Here is a 14468-nt window from a genome sequence, read left to right on the forward strand (position 1 = left end):
AGCCCCAAGTGGGCTTCCGGGGCACACCGTGGCGGGCCCATCTCTGACCCTCCACCCCCTCACTGCTGAGGGAGGGGCTGTAAGGCTGCTGGCAGCATCTCAGGGGTGAAGCTGTCCCCCACCACACCTCTCCTTGCCCCTGCCCCATAACCCCCAGAGACTGATGTGATCACACATGGACACTGCACAGCTGGTCACCCAGCACCCTCTCCTGACCACACCCATAGTCAAGAGGCCACCGCCACCTCAGAGGGGAAACAGCTTCAGTTCCCACTGCCATTCGTCAACAGATCATGATGCAGTCCCCACCCCTGGGCGCCCAAAATCTAGCAAGAAAAAGGCCCATGAATTAACACTGTTTCCGCCAATAGTGAAAAGAATCAAAAACCAAATGAAAACAAAACAAAAAAAGCAGGTTGATTTCATGTGAAAAGGCTGGCGGCATCGTCAGGTTGTCTACTGCTGGAGACGGAGCTGAGATGGGAGCGAAGCAGGCGGAGGAAGGGCGAGTAACGTCACAGCGACACAGCAGGAGGAGGTGGAGAGGGACAAGACCTGGAAGAAAATAAGGCTGGAAAATGAATACACAGAAAAAGAATTGTTTTTAAAAATCAAATAATGGCAAACCAAAATTATTCGGAGATTTAAAGAAACAAAAACCTGAGGTGATCGCGGGGGAGGGGAACCACCATCACGTACGTCATGGTCCTGAGATCTCCCCTGGGCAGTGGGGACTGATGGGGGCTAGAAGAGGGGGCTGGCCTGGGGCCTGGTCCAGCACTGGTATCCCCTGACCACCCAGGGGCTGGGGACTCAGCATCTGCTGGCCCAGCCCCTCATCAGACAGGCCCACTCTTGAAGGGACACCTGGGGCGGCGCGAGCACTAGCAGTAAGCTCCTCTCCTGCAGGCTGCCTCACAGAGGCGCCCCCTTTAGAGGAGTGTCAGTAAAGGGCCCGCGGGCCCAGGAGAGGAAAAACAAGCTCTAAAGGGAAAATGAGAGGAAACGGGCTCAGATCCTGAGACGCCCCCTCCCCAAGAGGCCAGCTTTTTCTCAGGGAGGGTAAGCTTTAGTAAAAATCTTCTCTCTTAAGGTATTTTCATTAAGGAAGGCGAAACAACGAGGGACAGAACTCAGTGCCTAAAGTGGGCAGACAGCTCTTCAGGATAAAGCAAGCATTCAATCTAGCAGCGAGGTGGGGTGGGAACAGGGAAAGGAGCCAGAGGATGGGAGGGAGCAGGAAGCTAAGGAAGCTAAGGAAGCTGCTAGGGCTCCTGAGCCAGGGAAGAGCTTTGGCAGATGCTTTGGCTGGCTGGCCACATCCTGAACCACTCTGGTGAGATGTGGAGAAGATTTCAGCACACTGAAAGAGCTCTGTGCTGTTACTTCTGTCTGAGCCCCCTGACAGTGCAGCTCAGGAAAGCAGTGAGGCACTGCACAGCCAGGCCGGTCACATGCTGCAGGGCTGCAGAGAGGAAGACGAGGGGAGGGGCACTTGCAACAGCCTCTCTACACAGGAGGTGCTCTGTTCAGCAAGACCACAGGCTTGGGAGTGTCAACCATAATATCTCGTCAAGAGGGAGTTACTAGCATGACTCCCTTGAGACACTGCAAGCGCAACAGCAGAGGCCTCGCAGCTGGCCGCAGGCATGAGGACATGGCACCACACCCCTGCCCGGCCCGGCCTCCCTGGTTCCCAGGCTCCTGTGGGGAGCCGGCCCTGCCTGCTACTTACAGGCAGTTCCACCAGGACCATTGCTGCCCACACACAGCCATCAGCAGTGACTTGCTGCCCAAGAAGCAACAGGCAGAGACCTGGTGTGAGTCTGAGGAACAGACGTGCCCACACCCAGCCACCTGGGCTCATGTGCGATCACAGAAACGCTCACTGTCTTGGTGGCCCAGCTCCTGGACCCTCCGGCTGAGCTACCACCCCTCAGGAAGGAGTGGCAGGCCTCAGGAAGTGGCAGCAGCCAATCAGAAGTCGCTGGGGTCAGCCAGAAAGTGACACGATGGGTTTAGTGCACAGCTGCTGGGTTCGAGGTTGCCAACACCAGTTAAAAACCCATCCCATGGTGGCAGAGAGCATGCAGGGAGCAAAGCCCGGAGATTCCATCTATCCCAGGCCACTAAAAAGAAAACTCAAAATGGATGACCCCGAGGAGCAGTCGAACCAAGCAGGCACATGTTGAATGTTAATTCTTTGGTGCGGCACTAAACCAGGACATGGTAACCCCACCCAGGAGCCCCTGTGGCATGCAGTCCCCTACCTGTCCCCTTGGGCTGCTGAGAGTTCCAGTAGGCCCCCTGACTTATATTAATTGCTTAGAAGACCCTTGGCCTGTCCTAGGCCATTTCATAGCAGCAGGGACTTCCAGCCAAGAGCCTGGGCAGGATCAACCAGTTCCAGCCCTGTGTGCAGGCTATGGAGCTGCCCATTGGGCTCTGCAGCCAGCTCCGCACACCAGTCACCCTATGTCTGAGCCTCGGCTTCTATGTCTCTAAAATGGAAGAGGTGGTGATGAGGAGCTGTGTGGATGGCCAAAGCTGCCACGGGGCTTCCCAGGCCCTCAACAGCCTTCACCTTCCTGTTCTCTCTCCAGGAGTGAAGCACACTCTGCTCGCCTCTTTCAAGACCAACAACTCTGGGCGTATCTCCTTGTTCTCGACCTCTGCTGACTTGTACACAAAACAAGGAGACTGGATCCCAGGGCCCATAAGCCTTTTCCATCTGTGGTGTCTGAAAGACCGGGTGAGCCAGGGACTAACGGAGATTAAGGAGAAAAGGTGCAGGGCAGAAATGCCCTCTGGCCAGCCTGCCCCTTAAGGGGATGGGGTCCTGCTGCTGTCACTTCTGCTCCTGATAGCTTGCACTGCTCTGCCCCTGGCTTCAGGCTGCAGCTGGGGAGCCAAGGGCACTGGGAAGATAGCTAGAGCTGAGGCCTAAGCATCTTTTTGGGGCATGTAACTTCTTCGGGAACCTAATAACTAGAGATTTCCCCCCCGCAAAGAAATGTGCATATACATTCTCAAGTAATTTCAAGGGTTCATGGACCTCCAAAAGCCTACCCACAGGCCGGGGAAGAAGCCTGTACCCAAGGCAAACAGAGAGAGGCCAAGGCCAGTTCACAAACCCAGGGCAGAGGCTCCCACGTGAAGGGGGCACCGCACCCTTTGGTCCTCAGAGACTGCCCCAAGTGCTCTCCGCCGAGCTTTGGGCCAGCAGAGCAAGGGGTGGGGGGCAGAGCCTTCCTTTTCTCAGATGGCAGCCTCAGCCCCTGCCCCATGCCCATTTGTCCAAACCCCAACTTTCCCCAAGCAGCTGCAGCTCTAGCCCGCCTCCTCCACTCGGCCAATCATGGGGCAAGTGTGAGGCCCTGGCATTCAGCACATACACAGTGTTTCCGTGTATGTGTGTGAGCGTGAGTATGCAAGGGAGAGAATGTAAGAGAAAAGAGGAAGTTTATGAGCGTGTGTAAGAGAGAGGAGGAAGTGTGTGTACATGTGTGAGGGAGATGGAGAGCATATGTGTGTAAGTGTGCAAGGGACAGTGTACATAACAGAGAAAGGAAGAAGTTTCTGTGTGTGAGAGAGGCGGAACTGTGAGTGTGTGTATGAGAGAATGTGTGCGTATGTGTATGTGGGGGAAGAGGGAGCACGTGTGAGAGAAAGGAAAGTTCGTGAACGCACGTGTGAGTTTGTGTACGCGCACATGCACGTGCACATGTTCAGCCCTTTAATCCCCTCCTTACCTCCGCTCATTTCCAAACAGACGGGCCACCTCTTCCCTGCCTGGGCTGTGGGCCCGCGTCCTACGCTCCAGCCGCCTTCTCTCCACCTGGAAGGCTTCTCGGTGGCTGATCCTGATGGCCTTAGGGACGTCGGCCAGGGTGGCATACTGCCTGCTGGCTTTAAAGGCAAAGGCGTGCCCCAGTCTCTCTGCTCCCCGCCCCCCAGCGCTGTCAGAGTCCAGGTGAGCAGGGGGCCGGCTGGCTGCGTCCAGGGAGTTGAGGGAGATGCTGCAGATCGTGCGGCTGGTGGGCCGAGGACCTGGGGAAGGAAGGGGACGGCCAAGCTCCTGGGAGGATGGTTCGGGGTAACTATACCTGTTGCTGGGGGTGCTGGGGCTTGGGGGAGAGAGTGGTAGGGGCAGCTGTTGCTCTTCGGCCTTCAAGTCCTGCTTTGTCTTCTCCAAGGAGAAGTAGCCACTCTCCACCCGCACTTTGCGGCCACAGTCCATCTGCTCGCTGCTCATGGTGCCCTCCTCTGTAAGACGGGGGTAGGGGCAAGGGGGTGGGGTGGGGGTGGAGGAAGAGACACACACTCAGCCTGGCCCTGCTGCCACCTCGGTTTCTAAGGGTTTAAAAAAATCCTCTTCAGGACCGCAGCAGGGCTGTCTCTCCATCTTCTACCCACAAAGCCCATCAGCGTTAGGAGAGTTTCTGAGTGGAAATGAGATGTTCCAACCACAAGTAACCTCTCAGCAAACACCATGCCCAGCAGGCCTTTCAGTCTGTTGGCACAGCTCTGGGGAAGAAAGGTCAGGAGAGTTTTGCAGGAATGAAACAGTGAATGCATGTTAGATATGGATGGGGGTGTGCTGGCGGGGGGGCGGGGGAGTGTTAGGGAGGAGCACTTTCTACCTCAACAAGCTGGGTTTCAGCCCAATCGTCACCTTGCCATTAAGGATCTGGGCATGACATCAATGGAAAAAGTCAGCCTGGGCCTCACTGGCCCTGGGGTGAGGAGGCTGAGAAGGAAATCACTTCTGTTCAGAAAACTCCAAGGCGTGAGGCCAAGAAAGCTTGGTGATGCCACCATTTCCTCCCAACATCCTCTCTCTCTGCTTCATCTGGGGGCCTGGGGCAGGCACGGGTGGGGGCGTGAGGAGGACCAGGCCTCCCTGACTATTGCTCCCCTCTGAACAAGGGCTTCCGGGGTCCTCTCATGGAGGGTGGGGGGCCTGGATTTCCTGCCTGTGAGAAACTCAGTCAGGAAAGCAGACCTCCCTGCGAGAGAAGGCCAGAGGTCACCCTGCCTAATGGGGTGAATCAGACACGCCTGTGAAGCAGCTACAATGGTACAGTGACCAGATGCCTCCTGATACACACACCTGGCTACATGGCATCTCTGATTTTCATACCCAGTGTCCGAGGCTGATGGGGCAGGTGCTATATTACCCCTTTACAGAGGGGACTTGAGAGCTTGAGCCAGGGCTCTTGGCCTGGAACCAGGCCAGGTCCTGTCCATAGGGCTGAGGGATGCAGTGAGCATTGGACGTGGTGGCACGAGGCTATGGCTGGGATCACCAGGCCCTGACAGCCCCACCTACCTTCTCTGCCCTCCAGCCCAGGTTCCCGCAGGGTGCTGGCAGCTGAAGGCTGGCTCTGGCCTGGACTCGGGGCTGGACTCAGGCTGCGTCCATCTGGCTGGTCCTTGGCCCTCATTTCTTCCTGCCAGAGGGTGGACTTGGTGGTGGGGACTTTCTCAGCACTGGGGATGCTGCTGCTGCTGGTGACAGCCATCTTGGCAGGCCCTGGTTCCTAAAAGGAGAGGGGGTCAGTCTGTGCTGGGCACAGCAGCAAATGTACGTGTCAGATCTCTCTCCTGGCTGCCCTGTGTTCAGCTCTGGGGATGTTAAGGTTCCCAGAGGACGAGAAGCTCTGGGTCTGCACAGAAGGAATGCTTGTGGTAGGGCCTCCTCTGACGGCACTGTAGTTTTGTCACCTCTGCAGCCCAGCCAGCTCCCCAAAGAGCCTGGTCTTACTACGCCTCCATACAGCTTTGGTAAATGCACAGAGGGAGACCTTGAGTTTCTGCTCAGAGCCCTGTCACCAAACACGGGTAAGTTCTCCCCGTCCTCAAGCCCAGACAGAGCTATACAGCAGTGCACTGGGTACTACTGCTGAACCACAGTGGGCTGGCCCCCGGTGTGCCATTCAGACCTCCAGCATTTAAAATACGAGTAAGGGGAGAGGAAAGAGAACACACACTCAGGCACTGCCTTATGATCCTCAGGGTGATGCAAAGAAATATGCTCACACAGCACCCAAGCTGGGACATCCCAGGGACCACCCACCCCCACTTTGTAGTCTCAGGAAGTTAAAATGGAACACCTGGGTCACTATGTGAAGAACAAGTCAAGAGACGCAAACCACACACCCCACTCAAATCTACAGCCACGTGCACAGAAATACATGCACACACGGGTGTGCATACACACACACACACCCCCACACAGGCTAAATCCCAACCTGCAGCCCAGATAAGAACTGTGTCCCAGGTCGACAGAGCTGCTGTCACCCTGTGGGCGTGGGCTCTCCCACAGACACAGGGGTCCAACTCGAGGGCTGCAGAGAACCTTAAGCCCGCGTATCCGGAGCCCGGGCCCAGACACCTGCTTAGCCTGAGAAACGCCCCGGGACCAGGCCCCCTCTAGCTGCTGAATGGCTGTGGTCCCTCTCAAAGCACTGCACAGCTCAGTTCTCTTGCCAGAAATACAGGGGCTGATAACACTCACCCACACCCCCCATACTGGTGACCAAACCTCATTTATGGAGATCCACCTCTGCCTTGGGGCCCTTGGCCAGGGTTGTATGTGACATAGCCTTTCCATAAGGGAGTGTGTGCACGTGTGGGTGTGCAGACACAGTATGACCACCGATGACGTACTTGCGGGGGCTGAGTGCCTCTGTGCCAGGCTCAGGCAGCCACGCTACCGTCTAATCTGCCTGGCAATCCTCTGGAGACGATGCAGTGCTCACAGAGGCACAGTTCAGGCTAAGGGAGGGGTGTGCTCATGCTCCCACAGCTCGTGAGGCGTCGAGTGGTGCAGGCACTTCCTACACTGTGTGCTTGGGAGGGAGGGTTGCTGCTTTGGAGGCAGCATCCTGGAGGCGTCTGGAGGACAATTCAAGAATACAGGCCTCTCACTGGGTCCAGAACCTCCATTCACTTTGTGCAGACCCCACAACTCACAGGATAAGGCTGGATGGTTCTTCCTAAGGACCTAGGCTTTTGCCTGCCCTGCTACTTGGCTCAGGCTGCCAGCAGACTGGCCCACAGACCGAAGGTCCCCCACAGAGTGCTCATGTCAGAAAGCATTCATGTGGTTCTCAGAGGACCTCCCAGACAGAGTTCACACGGGTCTCAGAAGCCAAGGGATGAGTGTGGCAATGGCTTATCCTGACTACCTCCTAAGGGCCACCGGGGCTTCGTGACCCGCAGTCTACCTGATGGTGGGGTCCCGGCTCCTGTCCCAGCAGCAACGCTTCCTCACAGTAGATGTCACTCTGAGCAGTTTCCCTCTGCCAGGCCCTCTCTAACAGCCCAGGGTCTTCTGCTCCAGGGCCAGGCCAGGCCTGCTTGGTGGGCAGGGACTAAAGGGGGTAGGGAGGATGTCAAGTCTGCCCTGGTTAAATGGCACCAGCTAAGGGGGGGATGGTGGGCTCAGGGCCCAGACCAGAAGACAGGACAGGGGCCAAGCCCCCAAGAGAAGAGGCCTGGCTGCTAGCTGCTGCTGCCCCATGCTACAGGTAAGAGCACTCAGGGCATATGCCCCATTTCCTCAGTCCTGGGGAAGGGTGGGCTGGCAGCAATCCCCAGGAGGGGGAGGGCATGCCCGGTCCAAGAGCATGTGACTAGAAGCATTGGAAATACACACTTTCTCAACACCAAGCCCTACAGGCATCCCCCCTCCTGGCCCTGGGTTCCATGAGTACCCCCCTTCCCAACCTCCACTGTGGAAAGGCCTCATCTCAAAGAAGATGGCCCTGAGGTGTAGCCCAGCCCAGGCCAACAGGGATTTCTTCCTCTCTCGGCAACCTTGCTCTCTCCTGCCCATGCCAGGCCTCGTCAATGGGACAGTGGGAACAAAGCCACTCTTTAGTCCTAGGAAGGCGGAGAGCGGTACAGAGGCTCTTTCCCGTCAAAGAGGGTGTGTGGAGGGTCAGATGGCCTAGAAGGCCCAGAGTATGCGTGGCAGAACAGAGAAGGCCTGTGGCCAGGCCAGGCCACACTGTGCTGCCTTCTCTCCCCATACTGCCCTAGTTGTTGTGGGGAGGGCTCTGTGAGAGCAAGCAGTAGAGACACCAGGCTTTCTGTGGGCTCCATCCTGCATGGCCTGCACAAGTGCATGGCTTGGGGCTGTGGACGCCACAGGGAGCCTGTTGTGCATCAAGGCTGGCTCACATGGGATTCAAAGCAGGAGAGGGCATGGGGCAGAGTCAGGTCCCATCAGAGGCCCCTCTCTGCAGGGGAATCACAGGAGGCCTTCCTCTCCACTTCCCATGTGAAGATGGAAGGTCTCTGCCCTGGAACAGTATATAGCACCCAAGCAGAAAACAAAACTCCTGTGGAAAGAGAGGCCCTAGGCAGGTCCCAGGACAGGGTGCTTGGGCCAGAGGGCCTCTCCTGGTACTGAGAGCTGGGCTTGTCTCACTGCCTCTAAAGAAAGGCAGGTAGAAGTGAGAACAGAGAGAACTGGGGAGATGGGAGAGCCAACCTGGAGGTGAGGAGGAAGGTATGGGTGCTGGGCAAACAAGATGCCAGTGTGCATACCTGCTCAGGGAACACAGCTACCAGCCTCACCTGAGCCCTGCCCTGGTCACACCTAGATGATTTTTTCCTTCGGCTATAAGCTTCAGGTGCCAGGAAAAGAGCCTTTCCTGCTGAAAGCTTAACAGGGCTGAGGAAGGGGCTCCCTTGGACTTCTGAGGCTCCAGAGTGGGCCAGGCTGGCACCCTCCCAGCCTTGGGCTCTGTGGGGCACTCCTGTCACTCTGGACCCCTGCCTCCTGTTGAAGGTGGTCTGCTCCCCCAGAGTCCATTGGACTGTTATCATTGTCCCTCGTCTGCAACGTTCCCACAGAAGCAGTCCCCTCACACTTGGCCTGACCCTCCAAGGCCCACAGCTTCCCTGTGATGCCCTTCTTTAAGGTGACTCTCATCCCTCTGCCTGACTGAGTTCCTGGGGGGCAGAGGTTGGGGCCAATAGGGCACAGCAGCGGCGGAAGCCTCAGGACCTCAACTGGTGTGGTGAGAAGCTCTCCTGAACCACATGGGCCTTAGAGAAGGGGCCAGATAGGGGCTGTGAGGCCCTGTCTCTAGAGGGCCCTGAGGCTTTCAGCCTCTGACAGTCCCACCCTAGTGCTCCAGGATGCCCTCAGCACCAGGCACACAGGGGAGGCTGGCCCAGACCCCAACACGGTTGTATCCCCCCGACTCCCCCTGGGTGTCCCCAAGTTGCTGCCCCGACATGATCCACAGAGATGGCCCCTGATGTAGAGTACAAGCCCCACCCACTTTGCAGAGGCCCCTGAAAAGCGACCACAGTTCCTGGGCACAGTGGCCTCAAACGTGATACCCCTGAGGACAAGGGGCAGAAGAAGCAAAAGACCTGCCCAGGGTATCTACAGGGGTTTGGGGGAGGGCTAAGTGGAGTTGCCTGTGTTAAGAGACCCCAAGTTTCCTGAGTCTAAGAGGCCCTCAGGGAAGTGGGTGCCATCTTTGCCCTGGGATCCTGCTAACAACCCATAGCTCAGGGACCAAAAGATAAAGCCAGCATGAGAAGTATTTGGGAGGTGATGTTGCATGGGAGGGGCTGCCAGGGAGCAAGGACAATCACCAAATCCCCTGGTCTGGCCCAGCATGTCCTCTGCACGTGGAATTACTTTATTTGGATTCAGATGCTCTGCTCCCACACTGTTTCCAAGGCGTCACCATGGAAACGCAGTATAGCCCTAAACGCTGCTATTCTGCCTGAGATTTTTTCCCTCAAACCAGGCGGCTTTGGGGGATTTGTGTAATTAACTGCTGCTCCCAGCAGGAAGCACCATGGAAGTCCCATTTTCAGTCTCCAGGAACAACTCCGATTGCATTTTTGCCAACTGCCTGCCAGAGACATAGAGTGTTCAGGGATGCTGTTGTGGGTGTCTGCTGAGACTCCTCGACGAGGAAAGGATGGAGGGTGGACTGAGGCCAGGGCATCTGCAGGGAGTCCCTAATGGGTATGGAGGGAAGGGGGCCCAGGCCAGCATAGCTCTTGGGTCATGCCCACCCCAACCTCTGTGCACTGCAGGCAGACAGCAGCCAGGTGGGCTGTGGAGACCCCACGGCAGGCCCCATTCTCCACCCGGCTGTGAGCTCAGGCAACAGCAATTCTCACGGCAGAAGGTGGCACAGCGCCCAAGAAAGGACACTGGCACCCTGCGGGCTTGATCCTCCTTTTTGTGCTGTAGTAACTCTGTTACTTGGTTATCAACCGCCCCCCGCACCCCATTTTGCAGAACAGGAAACTGAGGCACAGAGAGGTGAGGTCACTCCAGCAGGGCCCCAGGAGCATGGGGGGTGTAGTAGGGAAGTGCAGAACCCTTTCAGGTACCCTAAGCCCCTGCAGGTTGGCCAAAAGGAGGGAGGAGGAGGGGTGACAGACACTCAGGGCCTTTGGGAAAGAACTGGACCTGATGGCATGACTTCTCTGGCCACCAGAGGTGCATGTGTGTGTGTGTATACCCAGAGCATAGCAGGGTCCCTTAAGAGCCCCTCACTTGACCAGGATGCTCTAGGATGCTTCTCCACACCCCTCCTCAGCCTGCCACCTGCAGGGTCATCCCTGAAGAAAGGGGTGGGGCTGGTTCTTTCCTGGACAGTGGCTATACAGGCATGTGCATGCAGCACGCGGCACGCAGCATACAGCTCCTCTGGGTGTGCCCTCTCTCCAGGCCAGGGGAAAGTGCTGGCATACATGATGCTGCTCAGCGCCTGCCTTCCGCTGGAAGCCCCATCACAGCCCCAAGCACACCTAGCAGGCAAACTATCCCCCAGACATCAAGAGGGGTGTGGGGTTATGGCCCTCACCCCCTCCCATTCTAGGCTGGGTTCTGAGGCCCCTGACCTCCGAGGTGCTCCCCCTTGTTCCCAGCCCACTGAGGGTATGGCTGGTAAACCAAGCACGTACCTGTGGTGTGGGAGGCTCTACTTTTCGTTTCTTCTTCTGGTTCTGCTTGTTGGTCCGGGGGTAGACCATGAGCATCTCCAGCCATCTGGGGTGAGAGAAGAGAGGCACCTAGTGAGACCCTTGGTCTCAGGGACCATGGTGTGGCTCTGGAAGGGCAGCCTGTCATCAGGCCCTGTGCTCTTGTCCACCCAGTGGCCAGGCCTCCGGACCCTGCCTGCCTGCAGGAAAAGCATCGTCCTGGGTAAGAGTCTGCCATTGCCAGGCAGGCTGGGCCAGTACAGTAGGCCACAAAAGCACACATAGGACTCAGGGTCAGAATTTGACCCTGTGATGACCATGGTGCCAGTGGGGGGCTCCGCAGGCCCTGCACAACTCAGGCCAAGGGCAGGCTGACCACAGGGCCATGGAGCTCAGGGCACATCACTGTTTCCACTACAGCTCTGCCCTCAGGGGTCACACTCAGCTCTAAGTCCCCTCCCAGAGTAGACCTAGCAGGTGTGCAGAAAGGCTTGGCTCAAAGCCGTGTGGGACTGTCTTGAAACAGATGCCTGCCCTCTGCAGGAATTCAGGAGTCGTGCCACCAAAGACCCCTGCAACAGCTCACCTGGGTGACTGAGCAGCTGATCGTCCAGACCTTCCAGTTCACTGCTAGGCCCTGGCCTGCACAGGGAGGCCCGGCACTGAGGGCTGCCAGATCTGCCTAGACAGGTGGTAGGGAAAGTGGCAAGGGAGAAGGGGGCACACAGGCCTGCAGCCAGAGGCTTGGATTCTAGATCAGGCTCTGCTGTGTCTGCTGACAGCCTCTGGGCCTTGACTTTCATTCTGAAACCAGGGCTGCGACGTCCACTGTATGGAGTTTTACAGTGGACAGAGAAGCGAGCTTTCGTAACAGCCCTGCATGGCTGGCAGAGGGACAGGAGGAGGGAAGCCCAAGCCTGCCTGCTCTGTGGGCCTGCACTCTAGCCTGGGCCCTAGGGGTGGAAGGCGGGTGCTCTGTCCATTGGGAAGGTATAGCCAGAGATGGCTGGCCAAATCTTTAGGCAGTCCCTGGTCTACATTGGCCCCACTGTGGCCTCTGGTGAGGACCTGCTGATGGGACACAGGCCAGCAGTCCCACTGAGTCTGAGCAGAGGTGCTGTACTGCCCCAGCCATATGACACTGAGCTGGGGGCAGCGAGGGGGCATGCCTTTAGTACTAGAAGTGCTGCTTTAATTTGGTGTCACTGCAGGCAGGGAGGAAGGCCAGGTCATAGTCAGAGCCTTCTGGGTGAACTGTGACAGCTGGTGGTGGTGAAGCTGGGTTTGGATGCGAGGGTCCTATGGACCGAGGGGCCGCCTGCAGCCTAGCAAAGCCCTTTCTAAGTAGCTCTTGATTTGCTGAGAATGAACCAATGCCCGTGTCGATCAAAGCCTGAGCCACAGGCCCACAGGCCCCTTTCCACAAGCCCCAGAGGCAAGAAAGCACTGCAAGGATCTGTGCCTGCACAAGGTCTCTCTGAAGTTTTACCCAGGAGGGGAAAGTCCCACAAAAAAAGGAAATCACTCATGTATACCCTAGGAGTGGGAGGAGTGTGGTGTGAGCACCCCCTCCAGGCACCCTGAACCCCTGCATTGGTCCAGGGGCTCTCCAGCTGGGCACATCCACAGAAGTCGCCACTTGGGCCGTGAGGGAACAGAAGAGACTAGGGTATCAGGCCACGTGGAGGGGGCATCCAGGGCCACGCGATAGGACAAAGGTTGCCTGGTGCTGTGCCCAGCCCCGTGTTCATCCTGTAACTCTGTCTGTATGAGCTGTGGGCCTCTATCCAGCCCCCCAGCCCCTGGAGACGCTAAGAGCAGGTGTGCCCTGGGGGCTGAACTGGTGCCAAGGGGAGCGTCTGAGTCCTCCCAGGGCAGGCATCCTCAGAGGGCAGCAGGCTCCTATCTCTGCACACTGGGGAGGGAGCGGGAATCTGACAGGCCCAGGCACAGAAAAGGGTGGTAGGTTGTGTCCTCTGCACTCGGATTTCTCACAGGACCAGCTGGAAGCATGTACATTAGCCAGATGTGTTAGAAATCTTAACCAAGTAAATTCAGTACAAAGGAGGGGAGGACCTGAATGTGGACATGGGATGGGCGGCAGGGGATGCAGCTCGGCAGGCCCTCCAACTGTGAGAGGCACAGCCATGGTGAATGAGGGTGTGCGGTGGGGGTCAAGGCTGAAACGCAGGGCTGTGGAAAGGAAGGAGCTCCTAGACCCCACCCCAGGAAGAGCACAGAAGAGGCCCCCCTCGCCAGCCTTTAATGGCCTCTAAAGGAGCTATGTGACTGTGATGCAGTGGCCCTGTCAGCCTAGGAGACCCTCCACACTCCCCGTCTAGCTCTGGGAGGGACACAGGGGCCTATTCAGCTGTCTCTGGACCTCCCCTGTTCTCCTGAATGAGGGCTGGGCTGGACGCCCCCAAGGGCTCCCTGCCCCGCATCTGACTGATGGGAGCAGCTGGCACCACCCTAGGGACCTGGCTTTGAGGTATGGCTGGACTGACCATATAACCAAAGTCTTGGACCTGTCATGGGCCCCAGAGCCCAGGGGGAAGTTTACCGGGCAAAGGAACAAGACCCAGTGGAGGCCATGGAGGATGAGGGATGGGCTCCATCTGGGAAGGCTAGAAGTAGAGGATGGAGAGGAGACAGGCAGCAGAAGCATCTGTCCCCCGGGTGCATGTACCCCACTTGACCTCCTCACAGAGGCCAAGTGTCCTAGGGTGACAAGAGGGCTGCAGAGGTCCAGGCTATAAGACCTTGCCCATTGGACAGGAAAGAGTGAGGTGTAGCCATGGCACAAGCCTCTGGCCTGGGACTGCCCAGCCACACCCATGGGCCCAGGGCCCCAGTGTCCAGATCGTCTCCCCAGTGCTCTTGTCTGCCAGACTGCATGGGGACGGCAGGCCCATGTGTGCAGGCAAACAGGATCGTGGAGACACAACCACGGCAGAGGCTTCAGGGCCTGTTCCAAACCCTGACCTGTTCCAAACCCCTGATAGGCAGGACTCAGGCTGTCTGCCATAGGACCACGCACAGGCTGAATGTCACTGCTCACTCTCCCAACACCACTTGTCCCCTTCATGCACACCGTTGACCTGCTAAAGAAAAAGGCAAAGGCAGAAGAGAGGGTGAGTCCTGGGTATCTGTCCTGGCGACCAGCTGTGGGTGGTGCTGTGACCTGAGACAGGGTGTCAGCAGAAGACACACATTTGGGGGAGAAAATGATGACCATTCTGGATCAGCAGACAGTCGTGCTGTGCAGGTGCCAACGTAGAGCCTGGCCTGAGAGCGTGCTGGCAGCCAGCACCCATTCCAGCAGAGTGGGCACACTCACCCGCTGATGATCTCCTTGTTCTCGGCTCGGATGAAGTGCTCCTTCTCAGGTGTTAGGATGCACAGAGAGAACTTCTGGCCAGTCCGGCCCTCCCCGTCTACCACGTCCGTGCACTGGTTCATGTTGATGGTGCCCTGGGGAAGGGTGGTAGGCT

General features: G+C 57.5%; 1 protein-coding gene across 15 annotated transcripts in view; it reads right to left on the reverse strand.

Moving 5' to 3' along the window:
* Positions 1-14468, reverse strand: part of MPRIP (myosin phosphatase Rho interacting protein) — a 226205-nt gene that overhangs the window by 57609 nt on the left and 154128 nt on the right. For 11 of the 15 annotated variants that reach the window (XM_064279412.1, XM_064279417.1, XM_064279410.1 and 8 more), the window contains exons 4-7: positions 14315-14466; positions 10957-11041; positions 5333-5543; positions 3753-4266 (exon numbers count right to left, since the gene is read on the reverse strand). In XM_064279412.1, the coding sequence (XP_064135482.1) occupies positions 3753-4266; positions 5333-5543; positions 10957-11041; positions 14315-14466 (962 nt within the window). The remainder of the gene's footprint in view (positions 1-3752; positions 4267-5332; positions 5544-10956; positions 11042-14314; positions 14467-14468) is intronic. The other 4 variants (XM_064279423.1, XM_064279424.1, XM_064279425.1 and 1 more) reach the window with 2 other exon arrangements.

Source organism: Loxodonta africana, chromosome 2, assembly GCF_030014295.1.
Source record: "Loxodonta africana isolate mLoxAfr1 chromosome 2, mLoxAfr1.hap2, whole genome shotgun sequence".
NCBI classification, from domain to species: Eukaryota; Metazoa; Chordata; class Mammalia; order Proboscidea; family Elephantidae; genus Loxodonta; species Loxodonta africana.